At 39.9% G+C, this 20,795-nt stretch overlaps 2 protein-coding genes across 6 annotated transcripts in view; one reads left to right on the top strand and one right to left on the bottom strand.

Moving 5' to 3' along the window:
* The window catches only part of ARID4A (AT-rich interaction domain 4A), a 46,271-nt gene extending 42,947 nt beyond the window's left edge, over nucleotides 1-3,324 (top strand). The window contains exons 20-23 of the mRNA XM_026849203.1: nucleotides 48-152; nucleotides 1,231-1,446; nucleotides 1,667-1,813; nucleotides 2,299-3,324. Coding sequence (XP_026705004.1) covers nucleotides 48-152; nucleotides 1,231-1,446; nucleotides 1,667-1,813; nucleotides 2,299-2,402 — 572 coding nt within the window. The 3' untranslated portion in view covers nucleotides 2,403-3,324. The remainder of the gene's footprint in view (nucleotides 1-47; nucleotides 153-1,230; nucleotides 1,447-1,666; nucleotides 1,814-2,298) is intronic.
* On the bottom strand, nucleotides 2,339-19,242 carry TIMM9 (translocase of inner mitochondrial membrane 9). Of its 5 annotated transcripts, XR_003398465.1 has the most exons (6): nucleotides 16,295-19,242; nucleotides 15,868-15,963; nucleotides 15,325-15,501; nucleotides 12,790-13,165; nucleotides 3,350-3,434; nucleotides 2,339-2,450 (listed from the first exon to the last, which is right to left on the bottom strand). XR_003398465.1 is itself a non-coding variant. In XM_026849034.1 (4 exons), exons 1-4 carry the CDS (start codon nucleotides 16,331-16,333, stop codon nucleotides 13,031-13,033), a joined length of 447 nt encoding a protein of 148 aa, XP_026704835.1. In that variant the 5' UTR covers nucleotides 16,334-19,242; the 3' UTR covers nucleotides 9,872-13,030. The 5 variants fall into 5 exon arrangements, 1 of the variants encoding a protein (XP_026704835.1); XR_003398464.1 differs by lacking the exons at nucleotides 2,339-2,450; nucleotides 3,350-3,434 and adding an exon at nucleotides 3,733-7,659; XR_003398466.1 differs by lacking the exons at nucleotides 2,339-2,450; nucleotides 3,350-3,434 and adding an exon at nucleotides 3,733-7,659 and having other exon boundaries at nucleotides 15,325-15,420; nucleotides 16,295-19,238.
* Between the last annotated feature and the right edge of the window lie 1,553 nt (nucleotides 19,243-20,795).

Raw genomic sequence — 20,795 nt, forward strand, 5'->3', positions numbered from 1 at the left:
TTTTTTTTTTTCCCCCCCCCCCCCCCCCCCCCCGCTTCCTTCTTTAGGTCAAAAAAGACCCAGTGATAGCAATAGTGGAACACTGGCAAAAAAACAAAAGCGTACTCCAAAGCGAACAAGTGCTGCAGCCAAAAATGAAAAGAACGGGACAGGTATGTTCCTGGAGGGGCAGAGGGGGGGGGTTATGCTGTCCTGTGACCGTGTGTAAGGGCCCACTGCTCTCGCTTTTACCCGTTATTTCTGTTAGATGGGACTTCCTGGTCAGGGTTTTTCATTATTATTCATAATGATCATTGGTTGTTAACTGGAGAGAACTTACCATTTACTGGGAAATCTCTTGGCTGTTTTTAATTACTTGTTAGGAAAAACTTTTAACAACTGTATATATCAGCACTTACTAAACATTTACTGTTATATTAATTTTTACATATTGGATTGGTTATCAATCTGGGAGTGCATAGGAACGTCTTGTGAATAGAAACATCTCCTTTAAAGTCTTATGATAGGTGTTTCTCATGGAAAAAAGTGCATTTATGAAGAAATATTTGATGCTAAAGAGTAACATTTCAGCAAAGGTATAGTGTGTTTAACTTCCTATAGAAATCTGGATTTATGTGTTTCTATAGCTCATTTTTGATGATCATTGTGTTCTGACATACTATATTCAGACATGTTTAACGTGCCTGTGTAAAATCTTGCAATTCTTGGGGGAATCTAAAATATTTGCATATATCAGCTTAAAATTTTCTGTTACATGCTAAAGTTTTTATGCTTTTCAGAACTATTCCTTTAGAGGTGGTAAAGCAGTTTGGTGAATACACACAATCACGTGCTACCTATATTAATCCCTTTAAGAAAGGGATTCTAGTGTGAGCTTTACATTAGAGCCCCAAAATATGTGACTTTATTAGAGCACTGAAAAGCTATCTTTTCTTATTAAAATAAGCTTCTTTATTGCTTCTTAAAAAAAAAAAAAAATTGACTATGTCTTTTTAACTGAAGTCAGCCCTTGACCTCTGCATTAACAGTCAGTACACTGGAGGGTTTGATGCATGCTGTGCCTGATAAGGTTACACTGAATCTGATAGGTTTTTCCTTGTGTGCACTTTGAGATATTCTAAGCAAGGAGGAGCAGGTTTTTTCATTCTTGTTTATTCTGACTGTACCTACAACTTTAAAACTGTCAAGGTTGGGTTTTTTTGAAGTCCAAATACATCTCTCTTACTGCAGGACAAAGCAGTGACAGTGAAGACCTTCCTGTCCTGGATAGTTCCAGTAAATGTACTCCTGTAAAACACGTAAACGCATCCAAACCACAGAAGATTTCTCGATCACCTGCAAGAGTGATTTCACCTCACATCAAAGATGGGGAGAAGGATAAACACAGAGAGAAACACCACCACCAGAATGCTTCGCCTAGAGTATACAAATGGAGTTTTCAGCTCAGTAAGAATTCTTTTAAGTGATTTATTTAGAGGGAGTTTATGAGAAAACTTGTTCAGAAAGAAAAACGTGCAAATTTGGGGATTCTAAATTAGGTATAGGCCTTTTATGGTGTAGTTATCACAGTATGTGATATTTTGTGCTCTATCTCGTATACTCTTAAGAATTGCATTAATTTGTTTAAAATCACCTTGATTAAGCTGGTTTTTCTTCCTATTTTAAGATGAACTAGACAATATGAGCAGCACTGAAAGGATCTCCTTCTTGCAAGAAAAACTACAGGAAATACGAAAATACTACATGTCCTTGAAGTCAGAAGTAGCAACCATAGACAGGAGAAGAAAACGATTAAAAAAGAAAGACAGAGAAGGTAACTTTCAGATTTGCTTTATGCTTCCCATGAGAAGTTAATTTTCTTGAAAATACATAACTCGAAACACCTGGAGTTTTTAATTGACAGTGGTTTTGAAAAAAAAAAAGTTATCATCTGTTTGTATGCATACATAGTTAGAAAAAAATATTTGGCTTTTCAGAACTTGAAGCTAACAGAAACATTCCCTATTTTATAATGGTATTAAAAACTTAAGACTTCCTAGTTCAAGCTCAGTCTGAGTTTGAAATCAGCCTAATAACTCATCTGGTTTATCTTTTCAGTTGGTTTGTGATGCAGACAGGGTCAGGTCACACATCCAGTTTATGTGCACATAACAGTGAAAGCAACTGACACAAAATCTGTGTCAGCTTTCCGTGACCGTGACACTTCTCTGAGGTCTTTTAAACAACCCAATAACCAAGACCTTCATTCTGACGTGTTCTTTGGTAACTCGATGCTGACGTGTTGTTCTGTATATTCAGTGTCACATACAGGAGCATCCATGTCATCCGCTTCATCAGACACTGGAATGAGTCCATCATCATCTTCTCCTCCACAAAACGTGCTTGCTGTAGAATGCAGGTGATACACATTTCTCTGCCTTGCCAGCAACTTGCTGCCATGGACATAAATCCTGAAATTCAACCACAGAAAAGCACTCAACTGGTTTGACATTGCCAAGTATATCCTGTACACACTTCCACTGCTGGACTGTACCTGTTCTCCCCTCCTACCCTGTTCTTTTGTTTAATTTACTGTTCAGAGAAATTAAGCTCATTGGTAACTGAAGGTTTGTAGGCACAATGTGACATGCTTGTCATTGTGTTTTGTTTTTGTTTTTAATTAATGCAGAGAAAGGGCACTTATGAAATTTGAAAAGTTATGTCCAATGAAGCATTCAAGTGTTCTAGGGAGATCTTAGAAAAGCAAGTGCACCAAGCAGACATCAGAGTATGATCAAAAACAGTGGAGTAACTGCTGCACTTTCACCGAGCTGTACGTTAACTCTTGGTGAGTAGTTCCTCGTTGTGGAAGCACTTGCTATACAGAACTGCCAAAGTATGTGTTCAGCAATGTGCCCAGTTTTAAAGGTGTAAATGGGACAAAATAAATTGTGAAAGGAAGTGTAGTTGACTGAAAACTACAGTTGTAATAAGTCTTCCACTTTTTATAGGATTTTTGAGCACACAATTATGCAAATATTTTAATGTTTATTAATGTTTACAGTGGAATTGTGAATAGGTTTTCAGTGGACTATCTTATCCCTTGACAAAAATATTTTGTCTTTTTTCTATGTAATTTCAGAGTTTTTATTTTGTTACAAAAAGACGAAAAATGAAATATATAACAACAATGAAGTTATTTAACAAGATTTCTAAAGCTGAAATTTTTGTGTAAAATAAGGTATCTTGCAACTTGTTAAATATATTTATTCAGACATTGGATGTTGTATTTTTATGTATTTTTAAAAATATTAATAAAATTGGAAAAAAAATTCTAGGTTAGTTCACTCTTTCGCTAAAACATACTTACCAGTTACGGCTCTTAAGGAGGTTTTATCCAGTAGCCATGCCTGTACGTCAGCTGGGTCTGCCTACGTAGCCTCCACACCACAGATCTCTAAGCGGGCAGCTGGGTTAAACTATGACTTTATTTGGAAACTTTGGCAGTCCTAGTACTTACATTGTTTTGAGGAACAAAATTTATCGCGTTGCCCTTAAGATACTTTGTCACAAGTTCTTATGTTTGCTATACTGCCGAATGAATTTATATCTCCCAAAGTTGAGATGCAACAAAGTAAAGCAACTGTGTATGCTTTGTCTGTGGATTGTCCCACAGGCAGATACAGTTTGTAAATAACTCTTCCAAAACCATGTATTTAAAACAGTTTGCATATACATTATGTATAAAAGTGATTTTTTTATCAATTTTTTTATTCATGTTTGTACATTGAAAGGGGTTCTTAACCCCTTTTTCTGTGTTTAATATGCTGTAGAGTAATAACATAGATGCTCTAGACTGTATATCAGGATATTCTGGTTCACACGGCAGAAAGTCAGAACGAAACACTAGTGATGGCGTAGCATTACTAAAATTGATGTTTCTTGAAATTTCATTTTACAACATTTGTCAACTTGTGATTCCAATTCCTTCCATTTTCGCAGAAAATTAAAGAAAAAGTACTCTTGTAAATGCACTTTTTCTGTCTTTTCTTAAGCAAAGCAGAACTCTTTCAATGTAAGATATGGAGCTCACTAGACAGCATTAATAAAGGCCATGTTTTAAACATAGGCTTTATATTCTATTTTTATTTAAGTGATTGTTCTTGTAAATGTCTGGACTTACATAAATAGGAAGATTAATCTCCATAAATTGTTGTAAAGACTTTTTTCAGAGCAAACTTCTACTGTTAATCTTATGATAGCTATGAATAAAAAGCAATACTCATTTAAAAGGAAATAACACGGGTCACATTTTATCAGATTATCTTCCACGTTTAGTAGTCGCAGAAGTAAATTTTAAATTCAGTGAAATAATAGGATTCATTCCATCTTCTGCAGGTCGTTAACCTCTGCCTGCAAACTGGGTCAGATCTTAACCAGGCACATACACACACTCCCCAGGCAGAGATGGTGGCCGGGCTCTGCGCTGCCCCTACTTCAAGACAGGCTTTCACATCTACACTGCCTGCTGAAACATGGAAACCCGTTCTAACAGCTCCCTGACAGAGAACTTGCTTCCTACCTCCTCTTTCCACCTGCTTTACTTTGCACTAGCACTCATCAGACACCCACCCACACCCCTAACATCATTATTCTGGCAGAACACTAAACCTGCAAGAAAAGGTGGACTTTCTGCCAAGCCTCCGGCAAAGCTTCGAGCATGTGACTGATTTCCTAGTTTTATCTTTCTGGCAAGAAGCGTATCAGTTAGCCACATGATTCAGTAGATGTTTAAAGTAGTTTCTTAGGACATTTAAAAATACCACAGGGAAAAGAAGATTTATTATGTCGTACGGGACTATCCTGTTCTAAGGGTGAAATCAACAAGAGACCCTAATAGATCTTTTATTTCTAACTATAATCCTCCTTACTTCTGCTTTGTTGATATCAAATAAATTCCAAAGTGTCTTCCAATGCCTTGAATGAAAGTTTCTGCTGTTGAGGACGCAGAAATTATGATTACACTGAACTGGGATTTTTTTTTTTTAAGAAGAGATTAGGTATCATGTCTGTAAGAGCAGTCAAAACTAAAGCACTCTTGGCAGGCTTCACACTGTTCTCCTGCCTTCTAATCTTTTACAGTTTTTCTCAAAATGATGTTATTTCAAGCTTAGGAGGTAAAAAAAAAAATATATATATATATATATATATAATATGAAGATTATGGGATCAAACGCTGTTAGAACTGTTAAAAAGAACAGGGCTTTAAGAATTCAGACTCTTCCCCCACCTCCTGCAACTGATACAAAGAACTGTCAGACTTCTGGCAGATTTATTATTTTGGGATTAGCATACATCTGAAAGTTGGAAAAAACAAAACATATGCATGCAAGGACATAAGGTAAGAAAAGATTTGTTTTCCTACCTGTTTTATCTTTTACTTTCCACAAAGCATACAGCTACATGTATGCTGATGAGTTTTTATTTTCTCTCTAATGTGCAAGTTTAGCAACACCCAGTTAAATCTGCACTTGTTTCTGGCTCCTCCATCAGACTGTGTTTGAGAAACCTCCTCGTTTCATCAGTTTTAACAGATCAGGCAGGAGAAGCAAAGATGTCAGAACAACAGTAAAAAGCCATTATTTCAACAGAGGTTAAACAGATCTGCAGTGGTAATTACCAGTGAAAGAAAAGCGTAACAAGGGCAAATAAAAGCATGTATCTTCATGAAGCATAATGTATCTGGCCTTCACAGGGAGCAGCAGACCTTTGAAGGACAGTAGTGGAAGAGAAAAGGTGTTTAAATCACCTTTCTGGTGGTATTTTGCACAAGTTCCACTTGAATCTGTTTTTTTTTTAAGGCATTAGATAGGCAGAAATTTTTTAAATGGATGCATATTCTTATTTTACATGTAGAGAGCCACACAACAGTGGCTACCAAAATTATCCAGGATGGCTTTGATGGGGAGCCTTCTCTCTCCAGATAGGTTTGTCAACCAGATGGAACTTCACATTAAAAAAACAAATAGTCATAAAATGTTCTTCGTCGTCGCATTAAAAATATTCTTGGATAGCTGAGGCAGCCAAATGGGTTTCCTGGGCAGCATTTACTGGAATTCTTTTAGAGCACTAAGTCTAAAAAATGCTGTTGTTTTCTTTTTAAGAAAAGAGCACGTTTGGTTTGATGGCTTGAAACAAATCTGACAGAGGAGCCAGAGGAAAGATTTACAAGCTGAAACAAAAGATGAATGTGTTAACAAAAGTATGTTGAGCTGTTTACTCCACTGTGCCCTTGTGTTTTGCAGTAAAATCTTGGTTATTTTTTACTTCTCTGTACTTTGGATTTTATTATTTGCTACAGTGTGCAGGACAAAGACTACCTCTGGAGATGTAAGAAACATAATAAAGAGAGGAACCAATGGGGGTGCTGCCAGAGACTGAGTCACTGTGATTCCAGGGCTTAGGAAAAAGACATTTTATAATTAGCTCACACTATTTATCAAGCTATTGCCCTCAGATTTTGAGAAAATCTGCCATTCTCCCATATTACCTTCTATCAAAGAGGATGATTTTTTTAAAGAGATCTCTGGTAGAGTTTAAAATTACTTTATTAGTTAACACTAAGTAACTTGTATTTATTGGGCTTTGTTTGTTTGTTTTGGAAATCTGTGAGTTCCACAAGCATTTATTAGTGTCATCCATTGCTTTGGAGGAATATATAAATTCAGTTTTTCCTGTCACAGTGTTATTGGTCTGACTATGTGCTTGCCTTAATGCAGTGGATGGTGGATTTTGTGATTAGTCACAGCCCAATGACAAATACTGTGTTTTCAGTTAAAGAAAACTGAAAAGATTAAGGCAATCTTAATTGTGAAAGCAGACTGTTTCTCACCCTTCCTAAGAATAAGACTTTCCTGGTTTCCTCTTTGTTTTGAATTATCTCAGTGCTATTTACGTTGCTATTCCTGCTCTTCCCATTTTCAGAGAAATCCTACTTTCTGCTCCAGAGCAGGGCTGCGCTGGTTGGTTCTGCTTCAGGTCTGCAACTACCTGCTATTTATATTAGTTAGTACCCTTATGCTGTTGTTTATCCTATACCAATAGTTTTCAGAGATGAAAAAATGTCTGTGTTTGTTTTAAGACTTGGCTTTAACTCACCAGTACAGCTCACTCATTATGAAAAAAACAAAGAAACATTGCAACGATTACTTTCTCTAGGTTTCATCATTGCCAGCAAAGAAAATCGGCACTAGAGCTCCATTACAGTTGTGAAAACCTGCAGATTGTTTATCGGTAGCACGTTTGCTTAATTCTCCCTCCGAGCCTTGTTGGTGAGTTCTGCATTACTGGCCATGTCTCTCTTTCCCAGCTCTTGTGAGTAACCCAATATTTCCATTCCAGCCCTGTCTGTGTCTTCAGCTATTTCTAAACTCCTCCTCCTCTAATCCCTCATCTGGGTACAGTTTGACCTAATTTGCCATGATCCCGCCAGCTATGCCAGTTATGTAAGAAGCGGTAAAATGTGGAATTTGTACAGAATACTTTGTTATATCGTGCAAGTGTGCCTTTATTTTTTTTTCTTTTTAGCAAGGCACTTACGTGCATGTGCAGCTTAAAACTCTCTTGATGCTCATTCATTTTCTGAAAATTAGTTCCCTTAGGAATGGGTAAGGTTTCAAGCTATTTAAAAAGAAAAAAAAGATTTAAAAAAACCCCGAACCCTTGATTCCTTCTGGTTGCACTCTGCTTCCCACGCTGCGAGTGCCTACGGTGTGCCATCCCAGCAGTTTCCCCATGCAGTGCTGCTGTTTAGAGTCAAGTCCCCCACTGCCAACGTTGGGTTGGGTTTCTTAACAACTGTAGTTTTTTACGCTCATGATTTTTCCTCTTTTCATTTCAGTTTATGGCCCTGTCACGGCGGCGGCTCCAGCTCTGCGGCCTTCTTCAGGGCCGGCCCCCAACACTCTGCCGCCATGGCCGCACCCTCACCTCTGTCACCTGCCACGTTTCGCTTCCCTCAGAAACATCCCTACGTGCCCTGAAGGCAATAAAAACCTGTAAGAAGCTTATGTTTTGTTTTTGGTTTTTTTTTTTTCCTTTCCTCCACCCCTCCATGGGTGCAGGGCCCGGGCGCCCACAGCCTCAGGCCCCGCGCAAGGGAAGGGGCGACTCCGCGGGGCAGGATCCGCGCCAGGGGCTGGACTCAAGCCCCACACAGCTCCTCTCCTCAGGCCCCACCACCATCCTCGGGGAACCCACGTCCTCCGTGGGGCACAGAGGCCAGTCTTCCCCAGACCCCACTGCAAAAAACACGTCCGGAGAGGCGGCCAACACCCCTCTCCGAGCGATGAGGTGGTGGGTGTAGAGGCTGGAAACCCTCCTCCTCTCAGCTGTGACTCAAAACAGCTCCTGGCAGGTGCCGGGGGCAGCCGCACACACTGAAATTCAACATGTGCTTGAGCAGACAGCGAGGGGGAGAAGGTCCCCACTTCGATCTCCTAGTAAGGGCAGGAGCTGTAAAATACAGAAATAGCCACCAACTGGATTTCTACTTTGATTATTTGAAATTTAGATAAGCTCCCATTCGTGTTACGTAAACACAGCGCTATGTCAAGTATACTACCTTAAATATTTACACAACTCCCTCAGCAGTCCTCTCACTGATCAGAGGAAAGCGAGCTGCAGAATAAAAAGCTTCAACCAGACATGGTCCATTCTGTAATCTTCTTTTTTTTTTAAAAAAAAGGTGATTTAGGGTCTTTTGTATGTTTTTCAGTTACATGGTTTTGTATGTGAGAAATCTGGGAAAACAGACGACCATCATTTTCCAGTCCTGAACTACTAAAGTCTGAATGCTGAATGTCCCCTGTTGTGTTTACAGAAAGAACCTAACACTCAGGAGCATAAAGTTAAACATAATTTTAAAAATCCTAAGAGCAGAATTGTAACTTTAAATACTTAAGGGTTCTTTTAATGGTGTCTTCTTGAAACTCAAGGTGCAAGCATAATGCAAGTGTCACATGCTCTAATTGCTTTCACAGGTTTTAGAGTTTGGGCCAGACTCATTCAAGAAATTTTGGAGCTGAGCTTAATGGACTTGCCAAGATTTGAACTAGGTTCCTCAAATGCTCTGTGCTGACTTCCTAACCCAGTTAACAGAAAATGCTGGAAAAAGAGATGTCACTTAAACTCCAGTTCCCAGAGCTAGGTATTTAAGAGTATAGCCACAATCTATCTCTGGGCATTGGGTATTTAATCCACAGTTTCCTCACAGAAGATTGCATTCGCATCCTCTCCCTGCCTTCCAACAGAGAGCTCAGTAGCTGAAGCTCTCAGCAAGGGGATTACAGAAATTAGGACTTTGCTCCTATCCTTGAGAGAGGAGCCTCTGTTATAATCTTCCAGATGACTGATCTGGTCACTTTGCCAGCACCACTGATGTACAGGGCATTTGGGAGCAAGTCTCTCCATTGACCCTTCCTGTTGAAATTGTTCTGTTTTCTGTGGGCTGACTATTAATTGCATGCTTTTCTATCCTTTTGGTTCAGACACTCATTTCAGCAGGAAGAATCTGTGTTCCTGTCTCCACTGCAGTGAACATCACCTCTAAATGAGCATCTGCTCGCTAGCCCAGTCTCATCAAGCCAGTTTTTGGCAGGCTGCACTCCTGTTGCTTTCTCTCCCCTCCCACTTCCACTCTGGCTCACTTTTTTAACAGCTATCTCAGTCCTCCGTCCTCAGCAGCACTCCATTGCTCCTCCTTCCATCAAAACTAGTTCCATTCTGCACCTAACCTAATACACCTCATCAAGGTGATTCACCTACTGTCTACACACTTTATCTTAAATACTGTTGCCTTTCAGTTAGGATTCAGAGACTAAGCTGTACTCTCATTCCAATTCTGGCTGTGCATTTCATTATGCCACACAAACTTGATGCTATTCAAGAGAAGGAATGGAGAACGCTCCAGATTAAGCTAGGTCATGGAGGTTAGAATACACCAGTGGGAGAAAATGTGCAGCCTGGCCTGCCTTCTAAAAATTCCCAGCCTTCCCAGTGGACATCCATCCAGGTATTGTAGAAATAATGATTCTTGCATTTGCAGTTAAATATTTTTGAGAATTGGGTGCTGGGAGGTTTTGCTGCAAGGAGGAAAGCCCAGCTGCAGCACCTTGACAATACACACTGATAAAACATGTGAGAGGGGCACTGAAACACTGTGTCATGAATCATTCTCAACTCACAAGTCCTCTTAACAGAATCTTTCAGGGCACTATTTTCTAAATAACATGATTTGAGCCAGCCATCGGGGTGTGCTGGAAGCAAAAGGAAGCTGTAGCTCAGCAAAGCAAGTTAATCTTTTAATAAAGTTTTCAGTGTTGCTTTCTGCACCACCTGGATTTAGTTATATGGATGCTCTTCATTTCCAAGCTTAAATATATCTGTATCATCTTTCTTCAAGCAGTCACTTGGGTTGAAAGATGTGGAAAGACCACAGCATTTTTTGAGTGAAACAGAGCTAAGACAAAACTGCTTATCCAAAAGAGCAAGCCAGTGACTCCATCTTCATCGGCATCTTTGTGCAGTAGCACTGCAACTTACTTTGCATTCTAGTTAGGTTCAAAACAATCACCATTAACAGCCACATCCCTAAACAAACTAGTTGCTATAAGCACATAGCTGCTCTGGAAGTCAAGGGCTTTTGTTAGGGCAGCAGCTATCAACATCATGCCGGTACTTCCAGCGACACTTCATTCCACCTATTTGTTTAGTGAGCATGGGGAGAGGCAGGGGGATGTGACATCTGATTAGGTTTTAAGAATACATGTTTTCCCTGGATAACAGTGGGTTAGGGAAGCTTTAAAACTGGGGTAAAAGGAAACTAGGGAACCTGAAAGCAAGTAATTTATTAACTCAGTCCCCTTAACACTTGCTTAATCTTTTGCACAGTGAATCTGTCTTAATATTTAAACATCCTCCTACCTCCAAATCCCCAAACACTGAAACACAAGGGAAAACCAGGATTTTTTTTTTTGTAACCCTCCCTCACTTCAGCCACAAGCAGCTTTGCCCAGAAGACAAACATCTTCATCCCATCACTTATGAGTAACTGTTCTCTTTGCACACTAAGATACAATAGAAAAATGGGTTAATTTTAATCACACATTACTTTCAAGTGTTTAACAAAAACCCTGCTTTAAAAGCCTTAAATCTTTACTATAGATAATTTCTAATTGGCCATAATATTTGTGGCTTGATTGTAGAAAACAATCTAGATATTATTAGCCTGTCATTCCTTTGAAAAAACAGGACATTGGAGACTTGCTGCCTTATTTGGGCTCTTTTTTAGCCTTTACTATTTTCGAGTCAGCTCATAGCCATCTCCAAGGTAACAAGGCATGGGCTATGTAGGAAGGAGCTGTGATATGGCTAGTACAAAATATGTGTAAATGAGACTGTAGGAACATACTTGTTTCTTCCACCTTTGAAAAGCATATGAACAGATTTCTGTGGAGAGCTGGGGCAGCTTTAAACCACAGCAAATGGAGCAACATCCAGTGCAAGAGGCAGGTGTACTGTGCTGCAGTCAGGGCCTAGTAATCCACAGCCTGGATAGTTTGAGTAGCAAAGAAAAAAAAAAACCAGCCAGGAAACAATTCGTTGAGACTGCTGCTGGAAATAAAAAGAAATAGAGAAGGTAACAGCAAGAAAGCATTCGGGCAGGCTTCCTGCCATTTCTGTTCCTTATTGTTGCCTTTCTACTCAAGAACAGAACCTGGCAGCTGACATGAAATATTTTGCTTCAGTCTTCATTGCTTTAAGTTTCAAAATTGATATGGTAATCCCGATGTTCAGTTCCTTTTGTTACTGTATTTTACTAGTTAGAACTGAAGTAAAATGTGCCTGTTAGCTATCATTCTACTGTACTAACAATCTGACTGCAGGGTTTCAGCTACCAAGATCCTTTCAAAGGCTTGGTGTTTTTCCTAAACCAAACCCACAACATCAGACCAGCTAGCTTCCACAAACTTCTCTATGCTCATCCAGCAGCAAAAAAGACATCATTTTGTGCATGCCTTCTATTTTCTGTTGGAATTCACATAATTAAAGGAGAAAGCTGCCAGCAAGCTCACTGCTTGGGGCACATTGTGCTTGCATCAGGCAGGGAAGCTGGGTTTGGAGGACCCCTGGGGTTCCCTGAAGGAAACAGGGAGTGCCTAGAGGTTGCCTTGGGCACAGGTGCTGCTAATAACACACTCTTGTCCCTTCTAAGTGACCTGGTAAAGCATGAAGCAAACATAACCTCGGGATAAGCTGCCAGAGCTTCCCAGCCTACTTGAACTCATTAGTTACAGCAGTTGTCTGCCACTTATAACCACCCTTGGCTCCATGCTCTAATCGTCACCATCCAGCACTCCAGAAAAGTCAGAGTGATCACAAGGCCCTGTGAGAGTGGCTCAACTGAAGTTCTTCCCAAATTAAAGGGAAGTAACACATTCACAAATCCCCAGCTGCTGAAACAGTGTCACTAATTCTGTTATCTATCAGCAACTTAAAGCAGCCACAAATGAGCAGAACTCCGTAGTAGCTGAGGAGGAATGAGACCACAGCAAACTAAACACTGCTCTCAAGCAGTGCCCTAAAGATGTATCTTTGAAAAGAATGTACATACAAGGCTACAGTTCCCATTTATTTTACTTGAATAAAATAGAAAAGTGTGTTTCCCATATTACACTTTTTTTTCCATCTGAACCAGGCCTAGCAGAAAGGACGTAAAACCCTCCCACCCACCTTGAAATTTAAACATACCAGTCTGTGGGCCCTGGAAAAGTTTGTGTCAATATAACTCCATTGGAGAGTGAAAAGCACCTCAGAAACAGACTCCATTGCCAGTCCACCAGTTTAACCCTTCATGGTTTCCACTGTCTGAACAGCATCTAGAACTCTCTTCGAGTTGTTGGACATAAATCCTGACAGTAGAAAATCCAAAATGTGTTCTTGCCCAGTGAGCACTGGCACTGCTTGTAAAGTCTGAACAGAGTGCTCTTGTCTAACGAGGTTGGCCAAGCAGTCCTGCTTTAGCTGCCAGAGCTTCGTTCTGCTGAATATGGTATTCCTGAAATCTCATGGAGATCCTTTGTGTCATTTTTAAATACTTCTGTAGGCAGTGATCTGAGCACGTGATCTATAGGAAGAGGGAAACAGAAGGCTTCAAACAGTAATTAAAACACTCCCCCAAACAGGACCCAAAATATAATAATATACAGGAATAAATGACTGTGTCTCATATAATGTGTTAATCCTCAAGGTGACGGGCTAACAGCCTCTCCGTGCAGTGAAAAATTGTACAGTTTTGTTTTTCAGGGATGTCTGAATATTGAAAGATAAAAGATATTCTCATATTAAAGTCTTTATGGAAAACATCTCAGATCTAGGAGATAATACAATTTCATCACTGGGCTCCTCTCATGAAATTAAAGTATATAAAGCATTTTATTTTGAAGAAATACTAAATTTATGAAATTATTATTTTCTTTTTTTCAGTATGTGTTTGTAAACAGAATTATTTTTGATAGCCAAATACAGTCTACCATGTGCTAGCTCAGTTTAACCTTTTTTTGACCTTGTTCCAGTTATCTCTGTCGGTCTTCCTGTGCCTGCTTGGTTAAGCTTCACAAAATCAACCAGAGTACCCACTGGAATTCTATCAGTCAGCTGGACAGGGAAATAAATTCCAGAGCCTATTGCACCCATGGTATTATTTTTTAAATTTAGAGGTTGGTTTTGTTTTTTTTTTTCTTTAAGTGTAGAGAAAGAGTTATGAGATTACTTCTGAGCAGCAGTTCTACCAATTGGATATTCTGTATCATGGTGCTAAACCTTGCTATCACTGTAAAAGCTAACAAATTTAGATAGAAAGACAACCACTTTGCATGATTACTAGAAAACCAGAAATTGCTTTGATTCTGCTCAGTGTAAAGGGATGTGAAAAGCAGAGGGGCTGAAAATGAACAAGACAAAACAAAACTACGCAGCTACGCATACCACCCAGCACCCATCCTTGACCTGGCATCAGCTACAGCAAAACCTGTTAGGCAGGAGTTAAGTCTGACTAGGAAACAAATTCTGGAACTACCCCAAGCCACTGCTCCCAGCAGGTGTGGTATTTCAGATAGGGTGCCCTGGGAAGTCCAGACTTGCAGTGCAGACGTGCTGTAGGGCAAGAGGTGAGAAGCCATTTTTTCAAAGGTAGAATCAAAAAGGGGATTCATGGAGGTATTCATCTTAATTATTTAATTGGAAATTACAACTTTAAATAGGAACATGGTAATTTCCATATCAGATCAGACCAGTGGTCCATCTGGATCAGTGTCCTCTTTCTGGTAGGGGCTAAAGCCAGAGGCTCTGCAAATATCCCATAATGGATAATTATGGGCAAAACTTCCCATGAAAAAGTGTCTTCCTAGCCTCCATCATTAACTGATGGCTCCTGTGCAGCCAGACAGGGCTTTGCAGATCACAGAAGGAAAAAAAAGGCAGATCAGAATCTATGAATCTAAAAAAAGAATCTTTGTATCTAAATATTCTTAAATTTAATTCCCCTCAAATAAGCATTCCTTGGTTTTGGATTCCAGGTCTTTAATGAAAGACTATATGAACTGTTGTTTTTAAAGAAGTTCTAGTAACACTTCAGGTAGCAGAAGAATGAACTATAACCCTCTACTGAAAATCAAATACCACCCCAGAAAGGTAAAGAGAGGTTGTGCCACTAACACTTCTGTCAGTTCTGTTAACTGACACTCCTTGTATTGTTCAACCAATTCAAAAATGGATTTGTAAAAGACAGTAACAAGGCCTTACTCAAAATAATTCTGACCACCTGTAGTCAATAAAACAGAGATCAGGGAAGCAAGGAATCTGCCTTGGGAAGCTGAGAGCTTTGTTTAGTGCAGCAAAACAGAAGCTGAAAGGAGACAGGATTTTTGCCTGGGCTGAGGAGTTAAACTTCAAGGAGGCAGAAAATTCTCAGAAACAACATTAGTTTAAAACTTTATAGGTTTGTTGTTTTTTTTTTTTTTCCCCTGCCAGCAGAGTGAAGCAAAGGTTATTAAACTTTTAACCAACAAAATTATGAGATTCTGAAACAGCCTCTCGAGAGGCAAAAACCATGCAATTACTCTTAGAGAGCTTACTCTTTTTTGTAGACGACTATGTGATGGAGCTCCCTGCAATGCAGAGAAGTGGATTTAACAGCCAGAGCTCTGGAGGCCTATGCTTCTATGACTCACTAACTACAATGCGGGGAACGTGAGTAGGTAAACAAGTATTTCAGCAGGACTCTACCTTCAAAGAGCGAGATGCAGGCTGTAGGTGGGCAACTTCCATGTCCACAAAGATACCACCCATCAGAAGCTGAGGCACAAGAACCTCCACTGATAGCTCAGAGAATGAAATACACAGAATTGCAATAAGCAGCCAATACTCAAGTGAGATCAGGAAGATCCCCTCACTGTGTGTATACTGAAAAGACAATGACGACAAAACCTCAAGAGATCCAAGCCCATAGTTTGTCTGTAGCTGATGATCTAACACATGAAAAGCATTTGGCGTTGGTTGGTTTCTTTTTGTAAGCAGACTGTTAGGGTGCAAAGAAATATCTGTTATCACTTTGGACATATTTGAAGAAGCAAAACTACAGACAAGCTATTTCTTCCACTACCTCACTTCCTTTCTCACTTGGAAGTCACACACTAACACCTATACTCCACTGAAGACTGCTACCTAGCTTTTTAGCTAGCTGAGAGATCAAAACTTTCTCAAGTTGCCTCTGAAATTTAAATGCTACACAGCAATTCTACCAAAGGGTCATTAAAAGCATTTACCTACCTCTTCTGGTTTAACCTCTCTGGTAGTGAAATCCTTTATGCAATCCAGGAAGCAGTTTTCTGTAAGTTTATTGTACGTTCCAAGAAACTCCTTGAACTATAAATAAAAATTGGACAATGAGTATTAAGAAAATTCTACATTAATTTTTCTTACACATAGCTGCATGAGCCATCTGGTGACACTAACATTTAAAGGACAAACCATTAGAGAAATTTACTACCAGTCAGAAGATTTCAGCACCAAATGCTGCTGGTACTCAGATAGTATATATTGTCTGTTGATGGTCAAATCTTTACATTTGGGTTGCTACAGAACTGGCCTTAACTCAGATGGTAACTTAAATGTTTTGTCCTTCTTCATGCCCTACACCTTTTACTCTACATGACAAAGATCTCCAAAGCCACCACTCATGAATACATCATCTTACCTGCTTGATCTGATCAGATTCTGATATTTGTCCAGCCATATTCTACCGCCTGTGATTGACTCACCTATTCTGGAAATAAAAGTCGAGTTTCACCAAAAAAAATCATACATATATCGGCACATTTTACAACAGAATGGACTTCCATATGTTCTTGAAGTGGACTTAAATGCAACTTTGCTAACAAACTTTCAAGCAATCCACTTGAAGAAAAGTTACCTATTTGAAATTTATTCAGTTGAAAGAATATCCAAGAATTCCAGGTATGAAACCTTCCCAGATCCACCTGTTTAACTGCTATTCTTCAAACACTTTTTAAGCTTACAGTTAAAGTAACTTTTTTTTTTTTTTTTTTAAAAAAAAAAAAGGTATTTTATAAATGCTTTTAAACTCACAAAGTAAAACTAGGGCAGGAGTGGGGGAGAAGCAAGCAATAACATTCTCTAGCATTATAGTTTCAGCGACTTTGAATGGAATCTGTAAAAACAGTAAAGAAAAAAAAAGGCAAGTATTAAATGGTCACCACTCTGAATAGATGCAGCATAAACCAGCTTGCACCAGAGAAGACAATGTCTGGTTTCTATCTAGCTGCATTCTCACCAAAATTAAACTAGAGCAAATGTTCTGGTCATTGAATATAGTGAATTAAATGCAAGAAAATGTAGAAGAATGAGAATGGCCTTAAAGGAAGTGAGGGAGACAAAGAAAAAGGGAAGAATGAACAGCCATGGATCCAAGAATTTAAGCAAGCATCCTCAAGGAAGACTCACATTCCTAATCCAACAGGGTAAACAAGTTAATACTTGAAAGCATCTCTGAAGGTTTCCTAGAATACTGAAAGCTAGTCTTCCTTCTCCCTTAACTTACACATTATCTAAGACCTATCACAGATAACAATGCAAGCTAATATTACACATTGACAAGAACAAGATCCTTCAGTCTAACTCTCATCAACTTGTGGAAGAAAATTATCACTCAAGTTTAATCACTTCGTGAAAGAAGTTCCTTTAGCCCTTTAGCAAGGGCTACTTACAATTGATCTTGTATTATGTTTTGCCAACTTTTGAGCAAGACATTAATGTTTTAGGAAGCTTAAACTACTCCATTCTCTCGGCGGGGTAGGAGCGGGCAAGAGGGCAAGCAAGCTCTCTGAACAAGAACAAAAAGACATTAGTAATTATTTCTACAACAGAAGGAAAACTAAGCAACTAAAAATAGCACTATGGAGCTCTCACAAGCATGCTTTCTCTCCCTATAGCCCCTCCCAGTAGTAAAGGGATTAAAACATCTGCCTCTTAACATTACATAGGAAGCCAATCCAGGGATTGGAGGTAAAGAGCAGATATAATGCTTGGATTTAAGATGCAAACCCCCACGTTCAAGAATTCCTCTTGGGCAGTAAGTCCCTTAAGGAGAACATACAGGATATGGCTGCTCAGAAAAAAACAGGCATTTCTCAGGTTAATGTAAACCTCTAACTTGTTTTAGAAGTGGCCACGACTGTCACCTGGAGACAACAACTACTGAAAATGGATGGCAACTCCACTCTCACTTCCCAGCCTGTTAGAAGAAAAATCAGTGACAATTCTATAAAGACGGTTTAAGTAGATTACTAAAGAGCTAGAAACTGCAGAGAACAGGAAAGACTTTTGTCCTCTCCCTAGCACAGAAAACTAAAAGCTTCAACTGTTCCATTTTCTCACACTCAGCATTGCTTCATTATGCTTGTTTATTTATAACAAACCTGATCTTTGTTCTTCTGCGACTAGTTTGGCAAGCTTAAAATTACAGATTTACTGAACTGCAGTTCCATAAAGTGGTTACACTTGCACTTGGGAAATAGCTCTGATTTAAGTCAGCACAATGGCGCTACCCGATTTTAAGTGTTCGAAACACTTGTCCCTCTACAGGTATTTTTACACTTTCCACACAGCAGGCAGTGAAATTATATGGCTCTACTGTGCCTCTTCAGTAGCTATAAATTATGGGCAGTTGCCTTAACAGCTAAAAATGCACTACCTGAATGTTACCAGAAATGCACACATCTGGTTTATTCTTAAAGTCTGTTAAATGTATCATTTGAAGTTGCCTGTTGTTTGTCCCCTTCCCCCTCTGTCTGTGAAACAAGCAAAAGGGGGGGAAAAAAAAAAGAAGTGATGAAAAAGCCCATGACGGGGCTTGGCACCATGACTAACACACCGCAGAGCTTCTTACATAGCTGCTCAAACAACTCTGGCATGCTTCGAGGTTTAAACCTACACAGCCTGGATTACTTTCTGCTGGGCTAAAAGTGAATTGAAAATTTGGCATTGCATTTTTAAACATGTCACACTGAAGGAAGCAGCTATCTCTTGAGTAAACCTCTGCAACAAGAGGCACGTGGTCTGGACATTCTGGTTCACCAGGAAAGTAGCAACAGCTGGGAAGTCTCCCTTCTTGAAAGGCCCTGGAGCTCTTCCAAGTGTGTTTTGATGTTCTGAAGAGACATTCTTTTAAGATAAGCCTCTCTGAACAAAATTAGAAGTTAAGGATAACTTGAGGTTTTGATTTCTCATAGTTAGGCATCACGGATTTTCTATCCTCTTACCAAAGACAATAAAGGCTTCAGCCTATTCAAACCTATTCTCTGTGCTAGATTCAGCCCCATTTTAGAATCTGGAAAATGCCACTAATATTTCCTTCTGCTGTGGCTGTCACTCCCATTGCCATGGAAACACGAAATCACTACAGAGTGACAGCTTTTTTTAAAAGGTAAAGCTTGTTTATTACATAAAAACAGTGATTAGGTTAAGGCTTCCCAGCTAACCTGGGTCATTCATCCATTTCCACAGCAGGAAGAACACGAGCCAGAACTAGAGAGGTCAAAACTCCTCCAAAACATCTTAGATGTGGGAATACAGATTCCTCATCTCTATCTACAGACCTTCAGAAGCAGAGGGCTCATGAACATAACTCCTAAGCACTAATAACTGGAACAGGGATATTGATGATTATTACTGTACTACTGATGGGTGGCCGAAAAGCCTGCCTCCATTTAACAGCCTGGAGTTCTTACAGGTGAAGCCTGCCCTGTAAACTACAGTGAGGAAGGGTTGGTTTTTTTTCCCACCGATGTCATCAACAGCAGTGTCTAGTACCTAATCTTGAGTCAACTGTATCATTTCCCATGCAAACTAAACTGGAACTGTGTTTTGGGTTTTTTTTCAATGAGCTGCATTTTATTGGGGGAGAAGGGCTGTGAAGAGACACTGTAAATACATCACACTTGTTATCGCAATTAAAACCCAAATTAGGTGTAGGTACAACTACTCTATACATGGATGGCTGCAATTTTTTTAAACCTTGGCTTCCAATTGTACACACAGACCACCACAAAAGTGTTTCTGCATGTGCGTAAAAAGGAGAAAGAATGAAAATATCGTCAAAGAAATGCATCAAAATAAAGCACCCACAACTTGTGGAGAAAGTTGCATTTTTTTAATAGTTTGAAATTACTAGGTTAGAACTTGATTTAAAAAACCTTCATGAATTTTAAACAGCTCTTTTATCAAATCTAATCAAACTACAAATACTCCCACTGCTGTGCGCCTGAGCAACCAACCCTCTGCCCTGTACCAGCCCAGAGAGGCAGCGGTGACAGCCCCGCTGTGTCGGCACAGCCCAGCTCTTCCCCCCACCGCCACTTTCCTTCCAACTGGTGCTTGCGATGTAGTTACACAAAAGCTTGCTTCTGGTTCCACACACTACAGTCAGCCTTCAGAGGCATGTGGTGAAATGAGAAAGGTCAGAACCTGGCTGGATAATAAGATATACCTGGTGCACAGGTTATTGTGATTTGTGATCGCATGGCTGTGGGCTAGACCCTGCTCTGAAGAAAAAAACACCAATGGTAGAAGTTATCTCTTGATGCCAAAAGCAAATTAACACAGGAAGTCTGAATTCAGACACCCTGAGAGCCTCTTGAACAGACTGAACACAAGCAAGGACATCTGTCCTGGGAGAAAACACACATTTCTCCAGAAGTTATTTCCTATTTAAGTTAAATTAGGCTTCACTAATACTTGTGACCCAGTAAATTCAAAACTTGAAATGGAAATAAAATAATTTCACCTCCCGGTTTGGTCGGTTGGTTGTTGGGGTTTTTTTGGGGTTTTTTTTTGTTTTTTTTTTTTTTTCCTTTTAATATATCCTTCAGTTCTTGCTTTCAAGGGCACCTTGAGTTTCTTTACCTAAGGAGATACTCGCTAAACCAAGCCCCAAGCCAACAGGCCCAACGCCCGTTAGGCCGGTGCGGGTACACGAGGGCGCCCCTTTCCCTCCATCCGAGCCGAAGAAAAACCGCCCCGGCACAAGAAAAATGCCCCCAGAAGGCCGGATTTTTCCTCACCCGTGGGACCTTCGCCGTCCCTCGGAGCACAGCACAGCGCCGCCCGCCCCGCCGGAAGCGCCCATTGCCATAGCAGCAGCGCTCGCTCATGGCGGCGCGGGGTCCGCCCCTCAATAG

This window comes from Athene cunicularia (genome assembly GCF_003259725.1).
Source record: "Athene cunicularia isolate RWA chromosome 5 unlocalized genomic scaffold, athCun1 chr5_part1, whole genome shotgun sequence".
Taxonomy (NCBI): Eukaryota; Metazoa; Chordata; class Aves; order Strigiformes; family Strigidae; genus Athene; species Athene cunicularia.

What these genes read in the sequence shown, in the direction of transcription:
- TIMM9 (XM_026849034.1), bottom strand. Translation starts at nt 16,333, where the DNA reads ATGGCTGGACAAATATCAGAATCTGATCAGATCAAGCAG. An exon ending in AATCTGATCAGATCAAGCAG is followed by an intron (nt 15,964 to 16,294) that starts GTAAGATGATGT and finishes TTTTATTTATAG; the next exon opens with TTCAAGGAGTTTCTTGGAAC. An exon ending in CTGCATCTCGCTCTTTGAAG is followed by an intron (nt 13,166 to 15,324) that starts GTAGAGTCCTGC and finishes CTCTTCCTATAG; the next exon opens with ATCACGTGCTCAGATCACTG.